Consider the following 22413-nt stretch of genomic DNA (forward strand, 5'->3'; position numbering starts at 1 on the left):
AGACGCCTGCTGCAGCCAATTGACTGTAAGCGCGATGCGGGTGGGTGGGGGTCCCCCTCCAAGCCTCCCTCTCATTGGGGGCGGGAGGGCGGGGAGGGGCTTGGCTTCACGATTGGCTGCAGGAGCATGATTGGCGCGGGAGGCGTCCAACAGGCTTGGGCGGGCCAGGGTACCTGCGCGGGACCAAGCGGGAACCGCCGCGCGGCGGCTGGGGAGGCACGGGGCGGCGGCCGACATGTTCCAGGGCGCGGACGGCCAGGCTGGCGGGTCGGGCTCCAGGTGCGCGGGCCGGGGCTGGGGCTCGGGTGGGTGCGTGGCTGCAGCTACGAGGCGGGCGGGAGACCCTACAGATGCGGTGGGTGTGGCGCGTGCCCCCTGAGGGTACCGAGCGCATTCTCCCGCGTTGGCTGAAGCCGGGCCTCAAAGGAAGGCTGGAGGGTGAGCTAGCGGAGTGGAGACCGACCGGGCGGCGGGACAAGGACACGTGGCTCTCCGGGAGCTCTTGCTTATGCGAGACGCTAACCGGGCGCTGCCGAGCCCTGTTTGCCGGCTCCTGAGCCCTTTCCGCGTCCGGTTTCCTCTGCTTGGTCACGGCGACCTTTGAATGTGGCTGAGTGGTGGTAGCATTCTCTGATCCAACCCACGATCAGGTGTCCATCGGATGCACGACTTAACGGTTCTCTCTGGCCGGGGACCTTCCCAACAGTTTCATCTGGACTTTCCTTCTGTCTAATCTGCTCTGAGTCGGTAAAATATAACTGGCGTTCGAATGACTTTCCGAGCTCCAGGAGTTAGTTATGGAGTAGGTGTCCAAGGAGAGGATTTTAGGAACAGGAGAAAACCCCATTTGATACCGGGGTAAGGGGGCAAGGGGAGCTGCCTTAATTGGTTGATGAGGCACAGTTGGAAGCCTCAGTCTGCGCCGTAGTAAATAGAAACCGTGCATCTTACCCAGGTCTGGGAAAGATAGCACCTAATCGGATTGCTCCAAAGACGCACCTTGGTTTCTCCAGAATATGTTAAGGTCCTCATTGCAAGTTTTCCTTTCTTCTAACCCTTTCTTTTCTCTCCTTGCTGAGGGATTTTCTTGTGCTGACCATTATGGTATTGCTGTCATTCATCCATAAAATCAGTAATCACGAAGAATGTGTTCCACATCTATTTCTCATGGCTTTATCCCACACCTGACCAGTTTCAAAAAGTTTTTCTGACGCTCACTATTGCAGAGAGGTCCAGGGGCATTGACACTGTCGAGGTGTTTTCTCTTTAATGCCATAGTCCACTTGTAACTGTGACTTTTCGTCCTAGCCTATCTCCCTTATATTCTCCTGTATAATTTGTACTCCCACATTGTGAATTTGGCCCTAAAGTCTGAACTGGCTAATCTCTCCCTAGCACCTTCCACTCCATTGGTGTTATTGTAATAATGGCTGCTAGAAGCTTCCAGAAGGCCACACTGTCCATTGTTCTGGGCCCTATTTATTGAAAGGCCTATTGAACTTAGTCCCATTTGTGAGCCTTTGCTGGGGCAGCCTTGAGACTTGCATTGCTGCTGTAGGCTGTGCAACTTGCGCTCGCCCCATTGTCTCTGGGATGCAGTTGGACACTGCTCCTGCCTGCGTGGTCCATTATCTTTGCCAAAACTTTGTATGGCACCGATTTACTCTCCTCTGCTTGTTCCCCAAATTCAGATAAGTACACAAAGCAATACTAAATCTTTACTTTCAATACCCATGTTAGCATTGATTTCAGTAGCTGCGCTTTATTTCCTGGGTTCCCACCACAGACTCTATTTGGGCCTCATCTCCCTCGATGGTGTTGAGGTTTCAGGAACACAGTGCTTCTGTTGTATATCACACACATGGAGCACACATTGACACACAGATCTGGCTGCCCAGTTAAATCTGGAGCTTCAGGCAAAGCACTTGATCACTTGTGTTTTCTGTCTGGAACTGGGTGCAGAATAGCCACAGAGCACCTGAGAAGATAAGAGTGTAGAGTAAGGGCCTGCCAAAGTCAAACACCCAGCAGGATGTTGGTAGCTTGGAGAACTATCTTTCAAGAAAAATGAAATTATTAAAATAAAGCTAGGAATAGTCGTGCCTATAACCAGCACTTGGGACATGGAGGCAGAGGAATCATGAGTTCAAGGTTGTCATTATCTACTTAGTGAATCTGAGTTCTGTAAGACTCTGACCCAACTCTTTCCAATCCCCAATAAGAAAAATGAAGTAGGAATTTTAGCTCTGGCTGACAGGCAACTTTATGCTGAATTTAGTTCAGTTCTCATGATTACAGGCATCTTCTTTAAAAAATAAAAAAAAGATGCTTGTAGATCCAAAGATGTTAGACCTGATGCTCCAAGAAATGAACTTTTTTTTATCTCTTCCTCAGACCCTTCATGAAATAGTCACTGTTGATGGGGCAGGTTTGACACGTTCTCTTTCTCCTTCCTCCTAAGAGGACAGTGACCTGGCACAGGTCCAGAGGCCTGTCAGTACCTGCCTGGCATCTGCGGTGTTGAATGGCCAGCCTTGATTTTCTTTCGAAGCATGACTGGTACATTCTGTCAGCCTTCTTGAGGGCACCTGAGATCCTCACTTTATACCGCCTTGCTTTAGAGAACTTGCAATCTGAGAACTTCATGCACATAAAATTGCAATGAGTAGACTGCCTTTTAGCTCTTTGGGTAAAACAAACACGTTAGAGATACTTTTGTTGTTAACTAACCCTTCAGTGGTCACTGTTTTGCTTTTCAGGCAGTCCTAACCCCCCACTCATGTTTTTTTTTTTTTTTTTTTTAATATCTGAGGTCACACAGTCTCAATGCTTAGGCCTAGTGAAAGAGGGTGGAACCAAGTGTGATATACACAGCTTTAATCCGAGTAGCGGGAGGCAGAGGAGTTCTGTGAGTTGAAGGCAAGTATGTTCTACACAGAGTTCAAGACAGCCACAACTTCACCAACTGCATGGATAGCATGTATCCAAAAGAGAGAGAAGGTGTGCCATTCACTTAAAATTCATTTTCAAGTAGCCTCTCTTCAAAATGTATGTACTGTTTTTATTTTTGAGATGCTCTTTGGTAGCCTTGACTGGCTATATAGACAGAGTTTCTTTATGTAGGTAGCCCGTGCCATCCCGTAACTCACTATGTCACAGAGATCCAATTGCCTCTGCCTCCTGGATGCTGGGATTCAAGGCATGCGCTACCATGCCTGCCTGAGGATAACTTTTGAACTACTGATCTTTCTACCTTCACCTTCCACGTGCTGGGATCACAGGTATTAGCTTACATGGCTGACTAAAAGGCATTTTAAAAGTCTAAACAGGTGTCTGAAAATATGCATCTGAGTTCTTTCACCACATTGCAGTTGTATACCTGTGCTGTGGATTTCAGGGCAGATCTTTGAGGTAATACCATAGATCTTCAGCTGCTGCATTAAAAGCTGTCCACTTTTAAACTTCCCAGTAGTGCCTGACAAAGTTCTCAAAGTTTGGAACTTAAGGTGGATGCTGCTTATTTGACTAAGGCAGTAAAACTACATTTTTGTGGGTGTTTAATTAAAAGCTGTGCTTGTAGAATGCCAGAATTTAGAGTGGAAAGCTCCTTCCATATGCCCTGAGCTGAAATAGCCAGTAGGTGGGGAGTTTTCTTTCTAGTCTAGGCATTTCACCGGTCACTGCAGGCATCCCAGCCTAGATCCCTACAGCAAGTCTTTAAGTCAGGAATTATCTTCAGAGATGATAAATCTGAGATAAAGAGAAGCATGGAACTTGTTAAAAGATACGTAAGGAGTCTGGATTAAAACCCAGTCGAAGGATCTAGAGTGTAGGCTACCCCCTAATGCTTTCCTAAAGGTCTCTGGAAAACACAAGGAAAAACCCTTTACCATCCGGCCTGACTCCTCAGATTAGAATCTGTAAGTTCTGGCTGGAGAGTCCCTGGCTACCGTGGCTACTAAGTGGAAAGGTTGGTAGAGATGGGGATTTGCTTACAGGTAAGCTTCATAGCAAAGTTGAAGACAGCATGGAGAAGAGAACCATAATAATATCCCTTCATCACGTGTTTTATCCTAGTTGGAATCTAAAATGATAGCGGCAAAGTATTAAAACTAATTTTTGATCCTCATTACTATATAATGTGACTGTCAAAAAATGTCAGGTTTCTTGGGTGGTTCACCTTACCCCTACTCCTGTGTAGGTGACAGACTGGCCTTGGACTCTAAAGTCTGCCTTAGCACCACCACACTTTGTGATAAGGCCAGCTTTTACTCACATCATTACTTTTGGGTATTGGGCTAGACCATAGGAAAGGGACAATCAACACTAATCTCTGTGAGTCTTGGAAACTGTTGGTTGGCTCTAAGTGACTTGGGTTCACTCTCTGCTTGTAGATCCATGAAGCCCCCAGGAGGAGAATCAAGTGATCTTTTTGGAAGTCCAGAAGAAGGTGTCCCTTCAAGCAAGCCTAATAGGATGGCATCTAACATTTTTGGACCAACTGAAGAACCTAAAAACGTACCCAAGAGGACAAATCCTCCAGGTATGGACTTTATGTTTATTAGATCTCTTGGCCTTTATTCTCCTCTTTTCTTTTTAAAATACTGTTTTAGTGTTCTGTTACTGTGATGAAACACCAGGGCCAAAGCAAGTTAAGGAGGAAAGGGTTTATTTGGCTTACCCGTCCACATCACTGTTCATCTCTGAAGGAAGTCACAACAGGAACTCAAACAGGGAAGGAACCTAGAGACAGGAACTGATGCAGAAGTCATGGAGGAGTGCTGCTTACTGGCTTGCTCCTTGAAGCTTGTAGAACCCAGGACCACCTGACCAGCGTGGCCCATGTACAGTGGTCAGGGCCTTCACACATCAATCAGTAATTAAGAAAGCGCCCTACAAGCTTGCCTACAGCTCAGTCTTAAGAGGCATTTGAGGTTCCCTCTCACATGACTATAGCTTCTGTCAAGAAGATGACATGAAATGGTTTTGGTTTGGTTTGTTTTGCTTTTTGAGACAAGGTCTCACTATGTAGACCAGGCTGGCCTGGAACTCACAGAGATCTGCCTGCCTCTGCCATTCCAATGTGGAGATTAAAGACATGTGCTGCCATTCCCAGCTTGTTTGGGTTTTTTGTTTGTTTGTTTGCTTGCTTGCTTGCTTGCTTGCTTTTTATTATTTGAAGGCAGTCGTCTGTGTAGCCCAGGTTGTGAAATTAAAACCTTCCTGCTTGTCTCCTGAGTGCTGGGATTGCAGGCTTGGAGCACGTGCCTGCCTCACTTTGTCTTGTTTATATGGCATCTGGAGCACCTTATCGCTTGTTGTTGACAGTTTCTTCAAAAGGAGTGAAGGGTTTTCCTTGGCTGTCACTTTCTCTCTTGAGTATGACTGGAGCCTCTTTCATGATCCCTCTAGTCAGCAGATACTTACCAAGGGCAGTTGCTGAGGTTCCTGGGTTGTGGGTTTCTTCTGTCAGAGCCCCTAATCTGAAATTTCATGCAAATTGCGCATTCAAAATTCTTAGGAAGAATATTTTTAATTCTTAATTTAAAAATGAAAATTAAATTTCAGTAGAGTTGACATTCTAGAGGGTTCACATCTTAATACAGTTCTTGATCTTTACCTTGCTGTTTTCAGGGAGAGTTTTTGGGGTTTTTTGTTGTTGTTGTTATTGTTGTTGTTTTGTTTTGTTTTTCAAGACAGGGTTTCTCTGTGTAGTCTTGGCTATCCTGGACTCACTTTGTAGACTAGGCTGGCCTCAAACTCACAGAGATCTGCCTGCCTCTGTCTCCCTGAGCACTGAGATTACAGGTGTGTGCCACCATGCCCAGCACTACCAGGGAGAGTTTTAAAAGGCCTTTTAGTTGGTCATGGTATTATATGTCTGTTGTCTCAACCCTCAAAGGCTGCAGATGATTATGGAGTTTGGGGCCAACCTGGGCAACATAGTGAGACATTTGTTCTATCCTTGAAAGACTAGAGGAGCTACATATGGAATCCATATGCTAGAAAAGGATTAAGACCTGCTCTCTACATCATGCCAGTTATTGGTACAGATAGTTTTTGATTAAATACAAATAGACAAAAGCAGTAGTTTCAAAAACTAAATTTTGCCAGGCAGTGGTGGTGTACACCTTTAGTCCTAGCACTTGGAGGCAGAGATAGGCAGGTCAGTTTGAGGACATCCTGGTCTACATAGTAAGTTGCAAGACAGCCAGGGCTACCCAGAGAAACTCTGTCTCAAGAAGAAAAAAAAAGGCTGGATTTTGTTTGTTCATTTAACAGTTGGTATTAGAGTTGCATTTGATGGGTGTTGTGCTATCTTGGCCTTCCTTCAGTAGAGTTGTCTTTAGGCCTGTCCCCCTCCCCCCAGCAAGTCAAGTTTCCTAGAAAGCATGGTGTGCCCTTGTATCCATGCCACAGAAATTCATACCCCAACTCACTCTTGATGTCCACTGGGGTCACCTAGCCCATTCTTTGTATGATCACAAGATGTCATGGCAGCCATCTTGTTGCTGTGACCAGGCTTTGGAGCTTGTTTTCTGTCTTATCAGGGGCTCCTTTGAAAATTGTTTGTGAGAATAGAAAGGCACAGCCACTGGCATGTCCATTACCTGAATGGCTTGGGTGCCCTGGGGTCTGTGCTTGGTCTTTCAAACTTAGTCCTACAGCACTCAGATTTGGGAGCTTGGTTGAGAAGCTTGTAGAGGCAGAGTATAGATAATTTAACAATGTGAGATCATGGAAAGTCTGCTGGAATTGCTTGCCTCTTGGTGTTTCAGATTCATTAGTCTCCATGTTCCTTGCTAGTTTCTTGTATATATTTTTATAAATTATTCTCTGATTTGTCTGACAAAGATGTTTCTGGCTTAGTTGAGTGTTTCCAGGGAGTGTACTTACAGACTTTACATATATTTTTTACTTCACTCTCACTACAACCCTAGAAGGTAGGTGTTTCCTCTCTTACAGCGAAGAAACTAAAACCCAGGAAAGTTCCTTGCGTGACTGAACCCTATAGCTAGTCACTGGCAGAATTGGCCTTTGGATCTAGATTTCCTGTCTCCAGAGCCCGTGCTCTAAATTGACCTGAATCTGCACATGATGGCGCATACATATCTATAATCCCAGTGTTTGAGATGTAGAGTCAGAAGGATCAGGAGATGTAAGCCAACCGGGGCTCTATGAGACCCTGTTTCAAAAGCAAACAAACTGACCTGAATATATCCTTTGAGAAACTTCTGGAAGTATAACTGATGGATTATCAGGTACGTGAATTTAAAACACTTCACATTCTATAAAGGTTGTCCACTTTTATGCATAATATGTATTTGTGATTGATTCTGCCAATGTAGTGTTTACTTCTTAAATTATGTGTATGTGCCTGGGTGTGTTGTGTCTACCACGTGTGTGCGGAAGCCTGCAGAGGTCAGAAGAGGGTGTCCAGTCTCTTGGAACTGCTGTGTGGGTTCTGGGAACTAAATCCAGGTCCTCTGCAAGAGCAGTAATGACCCCTAACCTCTTGTAATTTGGTCTCTAAAAACTTATTTTGAACTTAGTTTTTCCTTCAGTAAGCTACCATGCATGCAGTATGACTGCTCCTTTATAGAGTCAGAAGTAGAACTCTTGTTCAAGATAGGGCAAAATGATAAGACTGTGCTTAGGAAGTAGCAGGTTTATGGTTTCAAGAAACTTGAGGATTGTGACCACCGGAGTGAAAGGAAAGGGACGTACGTGTAGGAAGTTTCTGGAGAGCCAATGCTGTTCTGTTTTAATTCTTTTTATTGAGCAGTTTCTGACCAAACACTTTGTTATTCCCTCTCCTCCCTTTGCTGTGGTTTGGTTCTTCAACCAAAGTTTCACCTTGAACTTTTAATCCTGCCTGATGAGTTTGGTTGCAAGCTATATTGCTTTCCAGTTTAAACTAGCTGAATTATGAGTTAAAGGGAGCCTCTGTGGACAGCCAAGAATGACGCTGGGAGGCAGGGTCTCCTCTCAAGGGCCAGGCATTCTTGCTAGTATGATCAGAATACAGAAGGCTCTTTATCTGCATGCAATGGTTTAATTTCATTAGTCGCATTGGGTATCATTTGTTTCGGCTTTACAGTTCAGGAAGTAGGGATGCAAGGTGTACTTATTCAAGGTCACACAGTTAATAAATGACTAAGCAAGACTCTGACTAACAGGCTGGCTGTGGGGCCCTTTACTCCTCCACATCGTGTTGCCTTCTCCAGGCAAGAGTGTTCAGTGTGGGGATGATCCGCAGGAGGGCTGTGGCTGAGGTGCAGAACGTTTTATTAATCACTCTTAAGGTTTTGCAAAGGTGCAGCTCCTGCATATCCCTAAGTGTTATTTCTCCCCTTAAAAAGGCCCTTACCCAGTCCCCACTTTTATGCACAGTTACAAACCTCCCAGTGTAGGCATATTTTTTTTAATCTATTTTATTGGGTTCTATGTATCGCTCACCTTTCCCCACTCCAACCCCTTCTATCACCTCAACACCAAATAAGAGAGGCAGAAGTTTGATGGGGAAAGAGGATATAAACCTCTATAAACTACTTCCTGCTGATTAGGGCCGTTGAATTCCTTGGGACAAGTCCAATCTTCATCTCCTCAGGATGTCCCCAACTTGTCTCTTCTCTGGACCACTTGACAAACCAGCAGCAGGAGGAACAGCCTTGTCCTCTTTGGAGCTCCCCTTCTCTGCATTCTGGCACTTATTCCCTCTCCAGAGTCCCCAGAATTCAACTCTCTGCAGCTGACAAAGATCACACCCCTCCCAGAGCACCCAAGTAGACTGCTGCTGTGGACAGTCTGAAGAGCCCCATATCCCACACCTGGAATTAAAACAAAAAAAAAATTGTTTATATAACATAACTGGGTTTTTAAAGACACTAGATTCTCTCTATTTTCACCCTTTCTGTTTTATGCAAATAACTGCACTGTGTTTTAGTGAGATATTATAAACAGACATTATTGATGAACTAAACACTTTTCAAATCCAAATCCGTGGTTAAGGTTTTTTTTTTGGTTTGTTTTTTCCTATAATCTGGTGACTCTCAGCTGCCCTTGTCTGAAATGGCTTGTCCTTTTTGCTGAGCCTTGAGTTAGGACTTCAGAGCTGCTTCCTGATGGCAAGAAATTATCTTGTATGTGCCTGTTGGACTTGCATTCACCTGTCCAAAGGCAGCCCTTACCAGAGAATCTGCAAACCCCAGGAAGCATTCTTTTTCTTTTGTTCTTTTTTTGTTTGTTGGTTTGGGTGGGTGGGTTGGTTGGTTTTTAGTTTTTGTTTTGAGATGGGGTTTCTCTGTGGCCTTGGCTAGCCTGATCTTTGTAGACCAGGCTGGCTTTGAACTCACAGAGATTCCCTGCCTCTGCCTCCCAGAGTGCTGAGATTAGGAAGCATTCTTTTGGAGAAGCCGTTGCAGCCAAAAACTTGTTCCCTTTGGCAGAAAGCACTGTATTTCTCACAGTTACCACACCGGATATGTTGAGATCTGACTTTGAAAGTACCATATTTCTATGAGTTAACACATCTGCAGTTTTGAACTCCGAGGCTTTTAGCCCTATAATTTCTTTTTAAATGGCCAAATTCATGAATTAAACCACCTTGCATTTTGATGCTTTGAAGGCTCAGTTTGCTTCTTTAACCTTGTTGCCTTGCAGGGCCTTTGCCCTCCTGCACAGAAAAAAGGTAGCAATCTGCCTTGTAGTCCAGTTCCTTTTCTTTTTCTTCCTGCTCAGTCACCAGGTCTGAACCCTTCTGTTCTCCCTTTTTGGACTCTATTCACTTCCCAAGGGCTTCTACCTCTACCTGAAATTTTTCCAGTTTCCTCTCATACCCATTTTCACTCACAATTTTTCCAGTTGCTCAGCCATTTTCCCAACTTTTTCTAATATAGAATATAGGAGGAGAAGGGAGAAAATGTAGAAAATCTCCTTTGGGAGCAAAACAGGATAGAACCCAGCAGCAGCAGCCACAATAAACTTTTTGTTGACTTCCTAAAACATTATGGTCATTCCTTCATTCTCTACACAGTAGAAACCAGATTTCCATTATTCTAAGCCCTACGTCTGGGAGCCAGTTGTTGGTGTGTTCATTTACACTGACACACAATACTGACCCCACAAAGTCAGTTGACTCCCAACAGACAGATAAGAAAAACAGTATGTATGAGTTCTGTACCTTGAGTATTTCTTCTAGTAAAAACCTGCTGGTAGAGGAGATTCTTCCCTGGTGAGTGCATGCATCTTTCAAGTAGATGATGATGCTCATGGAAAGGCACTTGTAAACTCTGTCGCAGAACAAAAAAGTCCAGAATAGTTAGGAGAGCATTCGGGACTTGGTGGATATCAGTTCTTTTTAAGTAACACTGCTAACCCTGAGAATAAGTCGGAAGGGCCATCTTTAGACCTGATGAGAAGGAAAAGACAGCCGTCACCTTCTTTGGAGCGCCTCCTTCTCTCTCTGTACGCTGGCATTTATTCCCGTTGGCATTTAGTCCCCAGAATTAAACTATCTGCAGCCAGCAAAGATCCTGCTCCTCCTAGAGCACCCACAAGGCAAATAAGTCAGCTGCTGTGAACAGCCTGAAGCTGCCCATATACCACATGTGGGATTAAAACAAAAACTAGTTTTGTTTTTTTGTTGGTTGTTTTGTTTTTTAAGCTTAACTGCATCTCAGTAGCTATACTCCTGACCCCTACAAGCCAGTATCTTCTAGAAGGTACTCTGCTCCAGCAGTAAGAGCCTAAAAGGCCTTTTTCCTAGGTGTGTTAGCAACCTCAAGTTAGACTTTGGCGTTCCTATTGTGCGTTCAGGTTGCTCTTCAGAGTTTTGTGGTGACAACATAATTGTGATAGTTAAAAAATAACTGTTTAGTGATTTGGGGGTGGGGGAACACACAAGGTCAAAACTCCTTCAAAGAACATGGGCTGCTTCTTTAGTTTTATGGTATTGTTTAGCTTCTCCTGTGGAGATGTAAACAGACTTCTGTTCACCCTAGATAGCCAGTCAGCAGCAGACCAAATAAACAGTCCATCCAGGTCCAGTTTGTGAAGCCAACAAGTTTACTGGGTTGTTTATAGGAACAGCAGTGAGTGGTTACTTAGGAGCAAGGTTGACTCCAAACACCCACATCACTGAAAAGTTATGTATCGGTATGGATGATAGCCTCCTAAAAGTACAGATTTAATCTCTCCTTAGTTAATTTCCGTGTTCATTACAGTCTAACATTTTCTGAGGCCATGTGTACCTGAGGGTACAAGAAGGAGAGAGTGGCTGGCATTTCAGGCGAGGAGCTACTCACCTACCCATCACCTTCTATAGGACACTACAGGTCTGTCTTGTTGGTGGTCTCACAAGTAATCACAGCTGCTTTGGTTATGGTGATGCCTTGTGTTATGCCTGGAACACAGTGTTTTGTAGCAAATGGAAGCTTAGTTGGCAAACACTGAGTATTTACACTGTAGACATTGTCTCAGCATTTGTCCCAGGAGCTGCTGCAACTTAGAGAATCCTCATACAGCCTCAGAGAGTAGTAGCCCCTTTGTTGTCCTTTTTATACAGTTGAGGAACTGGAGAGGCACTTAGAGCAGCACGGGTAGTCGGTGGGATGTAGTTTCAGTTGGTATACTGGAGTCATGACTTTGATGGAGTCTGCCTCCATGAGGGCAGATGTTATTGGGGAAGGTGGGTACTTTGCGGAGTAAAGAAATCAATTGATATTTCGTACCATTCTGCCTAACGTAGGCATCCTTGCATCAGTCCAGGCCTTGGGCCATAAAATCTGCTTGAGCTGCACATTTCTATCACAGCTCAGTAAACTCACAGTGGGCAGCAAGGTGTATGTCTCTGAACTTGTTGGCATCTAGTCCTCACTAGCTTTTCTAGCCAGAAGGAGGTCAGAGTAACAGACTTTGTTTTCCAGATTATAGGTTCACCGTGAATAACCATGAACTAGACATACAGTTATTTGCTTTCAATCTGCTGGAGAACTCTTCATCATTAACAAAGGAGACTTTTCCACTGGAAACCTTGCACTGTTGAGCACTAAGGAAGCTCTGGGGAAAGGTGATGTTTTATTCCTTTTCCCTTTTAGAGTCCAGGCCCAGGTCAGCTTGGCTGTACACAGGAAGGCTGCAGCAGACCAGATTAAGGATTGCCTGAAATGTAAGGCTTCGTGGATAGTCATCCCTTACTGCCCTGAAACTTGGGAAGGCATTAAGTCTTCAGTGAAACGTTGTCTCTCAAGGTGACAACAGTGGTGTACGATCTGATGGTGCTCTGATGTTCATTCTTCTGTGATTGTTTCCGCAGGGGGAAAAGGAAGTGGTATCTTTGACGAATCAACTCCTGTGCAGACTCGACAACGTCTGAACCCACCTGGTGGGAAGACCAGTGACATATTCGGGTCCCCAGTCACTGCCACTGCGCCCCTGGCACACCCAAACAAGCCCAAGGTATGGACTACATTCATATAGCCAGACAGGAGAGAAAAATAAAAGTTAGGTCAAGTTCACTTTTTTGAAAAGTTCCAAGGTAGGCGTGACATGTTGTTAGGAAGAGACAGAAAGACAAGTGTTGGTTTTTCTGAGTATGGTCACTCATCATTGGGTTTTGAGTCACCTGGGATACGTGTCAGCATCCGTATGAGTAAAACCATGGGGCAAGCAGTTGTGTTCCCATGTCTACACAGCAGCCACCAAGCACCTGTGTGTGCTACCCTACTTTGTCACCTGAGCACATAGCATAGCATAAGGGTTTGACTCTTGTTGATTTTTTTTTTTTAAAGGAAAGATGATGAGTATGTTTTTCCTCTAGTACTGGAGGTTAAACCTGAGGCTTTATACACCCTAGACCACTGCTCTAGCCCTATGGGCTGCTCCAAGATAATGGCTCTTGATGGGTTTTATTCCATACGAGGTTGAGCTTGTACTAGTTATCTTGGAGGATTTATGGTGCTTGGCCAATGGGGACTCTCAGTCCTCTGATCCAGTGAAGGTACCTGTGTAATAAGATAAACAGGATCTCTTTGCCTGCCCTCCAGCTCAGAAGCTGCAGGGAAAAGAATACCAGAGCAGTGTGACCTTTGAACACATGGATTAGATCTAGAAACTCCCATGGCTCAGGCAGAGGCTTATCCACAGCTTCTCTGTGTCCCAGAACCTATGCACCAGTGCCAGCACATGTGTTGGGTTGAGTGACAAAGAACTTTAATCTTGGCCAGAGCACATTGATAATGAGCCCGGGACTATAGTATTGGTACAGTTATTATCAGTATTTTTTTGTTTTATTTACTGTTTTTTATTTAAGCATTTCTTAGATTTTTAAATTTTATGTGTATGAATATTTTGCCTACCTGCAACTGCAATGGATTAAAATTCACCAACTATCTTACATTTGTCGGTTCAAAAAGTAATAACAATAATTGTAGAACTTTAGAGAATGCCAGAAAACCAACTCATTAAATTTGTTGCAGGTCACTGAGTTCAAGGCCAGCCTGGTATACATAGTGAGAGCCTGTGTAAAAACAAGGCAGGTCTTCTCACTAGCCCAGGTTGACTTCAAATTCTTGTCATTTTGCATGAGTGCTGAGATTGCAGGGTTGGGCCACCATATCTTGATGAAACTAAATATTTTCGTTATTGATTTTTTTGTTATTCTGGGGATAGATAGTCTTTGGGCCTTGTGCATGCCAGGCAAGTGCTCTACCCACTGAACTACACCCCAGCCCTAAATTTAGGAAAATTTACAACAATCGTATGTTCTCAGAGCTTCTGCACTATGGCATGTATCAGAACTTCTTGTTTGACAGCATAACATTTGATTGTATGGCCGAATTATTTGGTTTATCCATTTGTCTGCTCATGAGCCACACATTCAAATGTGCTGTCAAAACAGGAAGTTCTGATACATACTACAATGTAAATGAAATTATGAAAACATGCTAGTATTATAAAATTTAATTTTTCTTCTAAATAAATTTTATAATTTGAAGCCTGGTGTGGCTGCTTTTTAAAAAGCTATATTTTTGGCTTTTTATGAAGAAATAAAATAACTGGGATTTTGAGAGGCCATTGTTTGGACAAGAATGACAGAGAGCGAACATCACTTGCAATACAGCGGGTTACATGGGGCTCAGGCACAAGTCTCTATTTTGCATTGTTGGGGATTAAACCCAGAGAGGCTCTTGCATGCTGGAGAAGCACTTAGTCGTTGAGCAGGACTCTAGCCTACAGGTTTATTTACCGTGAAATTGTATTGATATATTTTGTTATATATAGATATGTCAGCATGTGGGTATATGCAAATGAGTGCAAGTACACTCGGAGGCATTACATTCCCCTGGAATGTTACAGACTACTGTATGTATCTAGGAACTTGTCTGGGGTCCTGGAAGAGCATCAAGAGCTTTAGCCACTGAGCCATCTCTCCAGCCTACTACAAACATTTAAAGGTTAAAAATAAAGCAGACTCTATAGTGCAGGCCTATAACCCTAGCTGTTCTGGAAGCTTGAGGTTCAAGCCCAGATCTGGAAAAATTTAATGGGACCCTGTCTCCAAAGTAAAAATGACTGAGGATGTGGCCTGGTGGTAGGTAGAATGTTTCCTAGCAGGCATGAGGTTCTAGGTTCAAGCCCTAGGTGACACAATTAAAAATAGACCAGTCCTTCATCCCTAAATTGTGATTGTCTAACTGAATGAGCACTAACCTGGTGGCTTGTCTTGTTGCAGGATCATGTGTTGTTGCGTGAAGGCGAAGACTCTAAATCCGGCCTGAAGTGTAAGCTTATTTCCTGCCCCTACTTTGTGGTTGTGTCCTAGAGAAGCTGTTAATGCACTTCGTAGCATTGCTCTGTGCCTTCCAAGACAGCCAACCAAAATAAGTAGGAGAGAGTGCCTAAGAGTGGTTAGTGTTTAAAGAAGGTGGGGAACATGAGCATAGTTACTTCTGGGAATACTTCTAGAGTTTTCTTTCCTTCTAGAACATTGGTTCTCAGCTTTGCTAATGCTACAGCCCTTTAATACAATTCCTTATATTCAGCTGACCTCCAGCCATAAAATTATTTTCATTGCTACTTCAAACTGTAATTTTGCTACAGTTATGGATTGTAATGTAAATGTCGGTGTTTTTTTATAGTCTTAGGTGATCCCTGTGAAAGGATGGGTCACCGACCTTCTTACCAAGAGGTTGTGACACAGGGTGAGAACCACTGTTCAGAAGCTCATTGTGCCAGTGTGAGGAACAGGGACCCAGAGTGCTTCATGAGTTTGCAACCAAGCAGGACCAAGTGCAGTTCAGAATGTACTAGCTATGCCGTGATCATGACTGTCAGTTAGCACGGCTTGTTTCATAGTGTAGTGGCTGCCTCTCACAGACATGTGTCGACTTTGTCCCACAGCTGCAACAAACTCCACACCCAGAGGAGAGCAGAGCGAGAAAGGAAGCTCAAAAGAAGCAGAGCATGCCAAGATATCGGAGCCCGCACCTACAGTTGATAGTCATGAGCCTAGGCTGGGGCCACGCCCTCGCTCCCACAACAAAGTCCTGAACCCACCAGGAGGCAAATCCAGCATCTCCTTCTACTGAGAGGCTCCTGCTCTGCCTGTTACCAGACACACTCAGATAGGGTTTTGAATGTTAGCGTTTCCTTTAACCCAAGTGAGTTGGGGTGGGAGAGGGTTTATCGTATGTGTGGGGTTGGCTGCTCATAGGCCTTGTTGTTATTGGAAGAGCTTCACAGAGGACTGTGCCTTCTGGACTGCCAAGATACACATGTGTGGGGATAAAATGGAATGTTCTGGTGCCTTCTCTCTAGTTGCTGTAAGGTGGTAGGGAGGGCAGAAGAGATGGTACCCATTAACAAAAGGATCGCTAGGGTCTATCTTGTCCTTGTATCAGCAGTCTGCTGGCTCTTGGGCATCTAAGAATGGTTTAGTTGAAAAAGAACCCAAACTACCTATCCCTCAGTGTGGGATGAAGGAGAAACAGAAACAAAGAGTGAGGTCTAGCTACATTAAACCTTTTCTTTCAGGAAATGCCTATCACTAAATGTTTCCACCTCGGATTACCTCTGAACCCCGATGTCTCCTTTTCCTTTTTTCCCTCAATATGTCACCCTGTAGTGTTGAAACATGATTGCTCTTTTTGGTAGCAGTCAACAGAAAATCAGTTATTCTCAGTCTTGTCCTGAGCATAAGGTTTTGTTTTGTTTTGCTTTGCTTTGCTTTATATACACTGATCCACTGAGTTGTGCCATACCTGCACCTAAAACCATGGCCATGTCTGAGGTAGCAGCTTGTCTTCCTCTACAGTGGGCTTTGTATCCTGATGTGCCAGATTTGCTTGTGGGTTGTTCTTTTGTTTCTCTCATTAGCCTTAAGCCTAGGCCTTAGTTCCACAGCCATGAGGGGTTCTCCCTGTCCATGGTTTTTCCTATACATGAGGTCTCTGGCCTCCACAGGGCTTAAAAACTACTCATATATGTCTAGATATTGGGTGGGTTCCTGTTTTTCCCATCTTGCTTTCTTCCTGTAATTGGGAGGAAGACCTGTTGAGGGACTTTGAGTTGGTTTCTTTACCAATGTCTGAAAGGTGTACTTAGTATCAGCCTCTGGTAACTACCCATGGACTGCATTCAGCACCTAGAATAGTGCTGCCCTGGTGCACTGAAGCAGAAGCGTTGCCTGAGCCACTTCAGAGAGCTCTCCGCCTGCTCATAAGCCGTGCTCCCTCTGCAGGCGAGGGCATCAAGTGTTTTGGCAATAAAGGTCACAACTGTCATTTGACAGCAGAGACACTGGGCTCCACAGTCATGTTGCCCCCGCAGTTATTTATTTCATCTGTCAGGCAGATGCACCTCCTGTTCAGCTCTTACGGGCTGCAGCCTTAGTTCCTTGTTTCCCCTCTGGTGGGCATCTATGAAAGGGACTTCTGAGTGCTGCTGCTTTTGTTTCTAGTGCCTATAGAGAGCTTCATAGCAGCCAGAAATGTTCTCAATAAATTTTGGGAAAGCAGCAGTCCTGCAGCTACACCTGGATGCTTACCTGCCTGCAGGAGTCACCTGCCAAGCTCTGCTTCCTATGTCTGGCCCATTGGTGGGTCTGACCATGGCTTTGTCAACCAAAGAGTCTTGTCCATCTGCCCTGTATCCTGAATCCAAGAAACATGTATTACATGTGTTGTAATTCTGTAACAACTCAAAAAGGTTGTGGTTCAGTCACTATGAAGATGCCATTTGGAATTCAGAGCATTTTTTCCATTTAAGAAAATGTCACAAATTATGTCTGCTTTATTTAGCCCAGACACTAACTTCTTTAGCTTATAAGGAAATGATACATTGATAGAAATAAACCTCTTTTTGTAACTGCTCTCAAGTAGAAAATGATTTGTGAATTCCAAACTGGATTGTCAAGAAGGAATCTGACGTCACTGCTGGCCGCGCTCTTAGCCCAGTGAGAGAAAAGCTCCAAGCTCCACCTGCTGGCCTGGATGGCCAGGAGGATATAAGGACCTGCAACAGTGACCCACAGCAGCAGCTGCCTTACTCATCTCCCCTATCTTTCTGTCTCTTCCACTGAAGCCGGGCTCAGAGCATGGTATACAGTGGTATACAGTTTTCACCTGCATTAAGCCTTAAAACTTTTTTTAAGTACATTTGGTGCCAACATTTTGCTAGCACTATGTCAGAACAAGAAACCAGTCCTTACATCATAATGTGATTTTGATAGGAACATTTTGTTACTTTTATGAGGCAGAACTGGGTTAATGATTGAATTAAACTTAGTAACCACATACAGCCTGTGTGTATTTGTACATATGCGCTCCTCCATAGTCCATTTGGGGGTGGGGCACCACAGTGCATGAACTTTTTCCTAGCTTTCCATTGGTAAAGTTTACTTCTCCCTTCCTTAATCTTGATCTAGAAATGCCCAACATCTTTAATATTTGAGCAGGGACCGGGCATCATGATGCACCCCTGTATCCGAGCACCTGGGGAGGCAAGTGGTTCTCTGTGAGTTTGAGGCCAGCCTGCTCTACAAAGTGAGTCCAAGACAACCAAGGTTACACAGAGACACCCTGTCTCAAAGGAGAAAAAAAAAATTGAGCAGAATTAATGACTATACTATAATCTACTATTTAATTTTCTGTAGTTAAAGTGTATTCTTTAGGACAGGTGATATGAGAAAACTTCATCTGCTCCAGTTTGGCTTCAAATGTCCCAATAACAAGCCTTATAATGACTAGGTAGGTGTCCAGTTACCCAGCTTTGTTAGGTTGAAGTCCTACAGAAAAAAAAAACAAGTTGGATGTCTGTACTGTGTATTTATCATTTGTTTTCATATGTTCAACGTGCAAACTCCACATCCTCATGCAAATTATATGGATTGTGGCAGAGTGCCTACTTGGAGAGTCTCGCAGAAGTTTCACATCATTCTGAACGTGGGACCAAAGCTTACGATAGAAACCAGTGTTTCACAAGAAACACTTTTCCAACACTTGGGAAGCAGAGAGAGGCAGGAGAATCGAGTTCAAAGCCAGCCTGGTCTACATAGTGAGTTCCAAAACAGCCAGGGCTATGTAGAGAAACCCTGTCTCAGAGAGAGACAGATAGACCAATGCCTCACAAAGAAAGCCAATGTGTGTTACCTGAGAGAGAGACCAATGCTTTAACTGAAACTTTTTTTTTTAAGATTTATTATGTATAAAATGTTCTGCCTGCACACCAGAAGAGGACAGCAGATCTTATAAATGGTTGTGAGCTGCCATGTGGTTGCTGGGAATTGAACTCAGAACCCCTGGAAGGTCAGTCAGTCAGTCCCCTTAACCACTGAGCAATCCCTCCAGCCTCCTGAAACAACATCTTTACTTGTTTTCACATACAGTGAGTTCCATGAACTGGGTTAAAAACTAACAATACAATAGTTAGCAACTATTCCAGCCCTAGGCAGACACTGGAAGATGTCAGCATGTCTCCAGAGGCTGGACAGCAACTCTGTGATAAGAGTGAGGAAGTGAAATTGTCACAGTTGGCCGTCTCAAGGCTCATTCTTAGGTAGAAATAATACTGGAATTCTATGATTTTTTTTTAACTCTAAACTAGCATTCTATTCCTAATTTTTAGTATTCTGGGAGATGAATAAGGAAATAATCTTGTCTTAGGTATAACCATCTCTGAAATCCAACTCATGAAGGGATGAAAGGGACATAATGGATATTTGGGCTTTGGCAGACATTTAGGGACATGATTAAAGTAGAACTTTTGATCAGTATCACTTTTCTATTGCTGTGATAAGACATGACCAAGGCAACTTATAGAAGGAAGTGTTCATCAGGGCTTACGGTTCCAGAGGGGTAAGAGTTCATCACCATCATGGCAAGCAAGCATGGGGCTAGAGCAAACAGAGCTGACATCTTAAACATCAAAGTCTGCCCCTAGTGATACACCTTCTTGAATAAGGCCACACTTCCTAAGCCTCCCAAAACAGCATAGCATCATCAGCTGGGGATCCAGTATTCAAATGCCTGAGGCTATGGTGGGACTTTATACTTTTTATACTGTAGTGCCTTTTAATGGGACAAAGTATTCCAATAGAGCTTCCAACATCCAGGATCAGTTAAACTATGCTAGTCAGTAAGTACCTATTATGTGATTTTATTAAAACTCAATCTGGGTAGCTGGAGAGAGTACTTGATACTTCTGCAAAGGTATGGAAGTTGGTCCCAAGCACGCAGGAAGAGTGAGTGACTCACCACCACCTGTGACATTGGCTCCAGTGAATCTGATGGCTTCCATTGGATAGGTACCTGCATTCAGGCACACATCTGCTACAAATGAATAACTTTTAAACCAGGTGATGGTGGTTTATGCCTTTCATCCCAGCACTTGGGAGGCAGAGGCAGGTGGATCTCTGAGTTCAGGCCAGCCTCATCTACAGAGAAACCCTGTCTCAGGAGGAAAAAAAAAACTTTTTTAATGCATTTTATTTTGATTAGTTCCAAACAACAAACTTGCCCTGATCGTGTTAATAACAAAGGAGCACCAGAACTTATGGCACACACTTTTAATGTCAGCACTTGGGAGGCAGAGGCAAGCAGATCTGAGATCAAGGCCAGCCTTGTCTACATAGTAAGTTCTGGGACAGTCAGATCTATGTAGAGAGATATTTATGTCTATAAATAAATAATAAACTTTTTTTTTTCTTGTTCATGTTCAAGTCAGTTGGTCTGTCCCTGTGTTGGTGGGAGGCATACTAACTTTGAGAATTTACAGGAGTGGGATATAGTGGTACACAACTTTAGTCCCAGTACTGGGAGACAGAGGCTGGTGATCTCTCTTGAGTTAAGAGGACATCCTGGTCTACAGTGTAAGTACCAAGGCTATATAAACCCTGTCTCAAACAAAGAATTTACAGGGTTCAAGTTTACAGAGAGACCCAAAACAATCCCTAAACACAAACTTGTACTGTAACTTGTTTACCAGGAGACTGGAAGGATGGCTCTGAAATGGAAGTTTTGGTTTCTTTTAAAACTCAGTTGTTTTATGTTAATAGGTTTTTGTTTTAATCCCAAGTGTGGGATTTTAGTTTGTCCACAGCTGATAACTGCCTCCTGCTGGTCATGTTTTTGCCAGCTGGTAACGACCTGTATTGTGCAGCATGGAGAGGGGTGTGGCCCAGGACTCTGAGGGATATAAATAAGAGAGCCCAGAAAGAGAGTCCAGGCAGTTTGGCAAGACCACAGATGGACGGTGTGGTGGTGTGATTTGAAGAGAAACTGGAGAGACGCTTCGTGGCACAGCGCCTTAGAGGAGATAGACAGAGAAGTAAAAGAGTCTGCATTCCCTCTTTCCACTAACCTTCTCTCTCTTACCTAGAGTTAAAGAGTTGGTGGAAGGGAGGTAGAGGCACAAATAACCCAAATAAAATAGTTTAAAAAATGAGCACAACGTGGCTCAGTTGTTAAGAGCATTCATTGCAATGGCAGAGGACCTGGGTGGGTTCCGTTCTCAGCACCTGTGTGGCGACTCGCAACCATCTATAATTCCAGTTTTGGAAGGTCTAATTACCTTTTCTGGCCTGTATAGACACCAGGCACTCATGTGATATACACATATGCAGGCAAAACACTCATAATATACAAAGTTAATAAATAAAAAAAAAATTAAAGAATTTCACCTATTTGTCCTGATTACTAATTTTGGCAATTTTAAATTAACTCAGGTGGGACTGGAAAGATGGCTCTGTGGGTAGAGCACTGTCTGCTCTACCAGAGGACCCACGTTCTATTTCTACCAGAACCCAATTGGCACAACTATTAGTAACTCTAGAAGAAGGTCCAATACCCTCTTCTGCTTCCTGTTGGCACCAGGCACAGGTAGATGAGACACTCCTACACATTAAGTAATAAACTAAAACTAGCTTGGGAACATTCACGGCAAGTGCTGCTGCAATCTGCCCCTTTCACACTAGCCCACTTCCCCAGTCAGTTGATGAAATACAAGCTCAGCTTTGTTCTCACTTTTGGCAGGTGGTGCTGTCTACATGAAGAGTTTTACAGCCTGAATGGCACTTCTAGGATGGGGTCAGTTGTGCTTACGTCTGGGGCCCTGTTACAGAACAATCTGTTAGAGTAGGTACTTAGCCATATAGTAAGTTATGTGTGGAAAGGTGAAGGAATTTTCGCTCCAGGTGATGGTATGTGCACGTAGTCCCAGCTGAGTGGCAGAAGCCAGGCATAGCAAGTTCTAGGTCAGCCAGTGCTACACAGTAAGACCTTGTATATGAAATTGTGCACAATGTTCTGGACGTCAGCGACAGGAGGACTCATTGGGTTGGTGTGGTAAGAGTAAGACCTGGTGGCTGAGCGTTGGTTCAGCAGTTCAGAGCACTTGCTCTTACAGGAGAGGAACTTTGTTTGGTTCTGACCATCCATACAGCTGCTCACAACTGACTGGAACCCCAATTCAGATGCACTCTCCTGGCCTTCATAGGTACCAAGCACGTAAGTGGTGTAAAATATACATGAGCCAAACTCATACTCAAAATAACAAGGTAACTTTTAAAAGAACGTGAACTGAGCAGGCAGGGGGAAAATGTTAGCAGAAAAGCACTCAGTATATCACGGGGCATCACAATTCAAAGTCAGGCTCATGGTGTCCCCAGCAAACGTACACACATAGTTTGACTCGCTTTATATTCCAGCCTCAAAGTACTGCTACGGATAAGGACCTTAAAACCGTGGTGGGCTGTGCATACGGAGCGCTGCTTGGAACTAAGCGACCAGCGGAGCGGGAAACAGCCAGAAACAGAAGGACGTATGTCTCGTGAAATCGCGGGCGACCGGAGTATATTAGAAAGATCTGCAGACAAACCGGACAGAGATACAGAAGCAGCCCGCTGTTTGCAAAAAC

The 22413-nt window shown here is 44.1% G+C and overlaps 1 protein-coding gene across 2 annotated transcripts; it reads left to right on the forward strand.

The window, feature by feature from the left end:
- Window positions 1-145: 145 nt before the first annotated feature.
- Window positions 146-17799, forward strand: Jpt2 (Jupiter microtubule associated homolog 2). 2 transcript variants are annotated; one of them, XM_021637219.2, is made up of 5 exons: window positions 146-279; window positions 4395-4543; window positions 12317-12459; window positions 14735-14783; window positions 15403-17799. In XM_021637219.2, exons 1-5 carry the CDS (start codon window positions 236-238, stop codon window positions 15588-15590), a joined length of 573 nt encoding a protein of 190 aa, XP_021492894.1. In that variant the 5' UTR covers window positions 146-235; the 3' UTR covers window positions 15591-17799. The 2 variants fall into 2 exon arrangements, with proteins under 2 accessions (XP_021492894.1, XP_060219967.1); XM_060363984.1 differs by lacking the exon at window positions 146-279 and adding an exon at window positions 3187-3281.
- The last annotated feature ends 4614 nt before the right edge of the window (window positions 17800-22413 follow it).

The sequence above is a fragment of the Meriones unguiculatus genome, chromosome 11 (assembly GCF_030254825.1).
Source record: "Meriones unguiculatus strain TT.TT164.6M chromosome 11, Bangor_MerUng_6.1, whole genome shotgun sequence".
NCBI classification, from domain to species: Eukaryota; Metazoa; Chordata; class Mammalia; order Rodentia; family Muridae; genus Meriones; species Meriones unguiculatus.

Coding starts and splice junctions, on each gene's coding strand:
- Jpt2 (XM_060363984.1), top strand. CDS start 3,202: ATGCGCTACCATGCCTGCCTGAGGATAACTTTTGAACTACTGATCTTT. Junction 4,544..12,316: donor CAAGAGGACAAATCCTCCAG/GTATGGACTTTA, acceptor TTGTTTCCGCAG/GGGGAAAAGGAAGTGGTATC. Junction 12,460..14,734: donor CACACCCAAACAAGCCCAAG/GTATGGACTACA, acceptor GTCTTGTTGCAG/GATCATGTGTTGTTGCGTGA.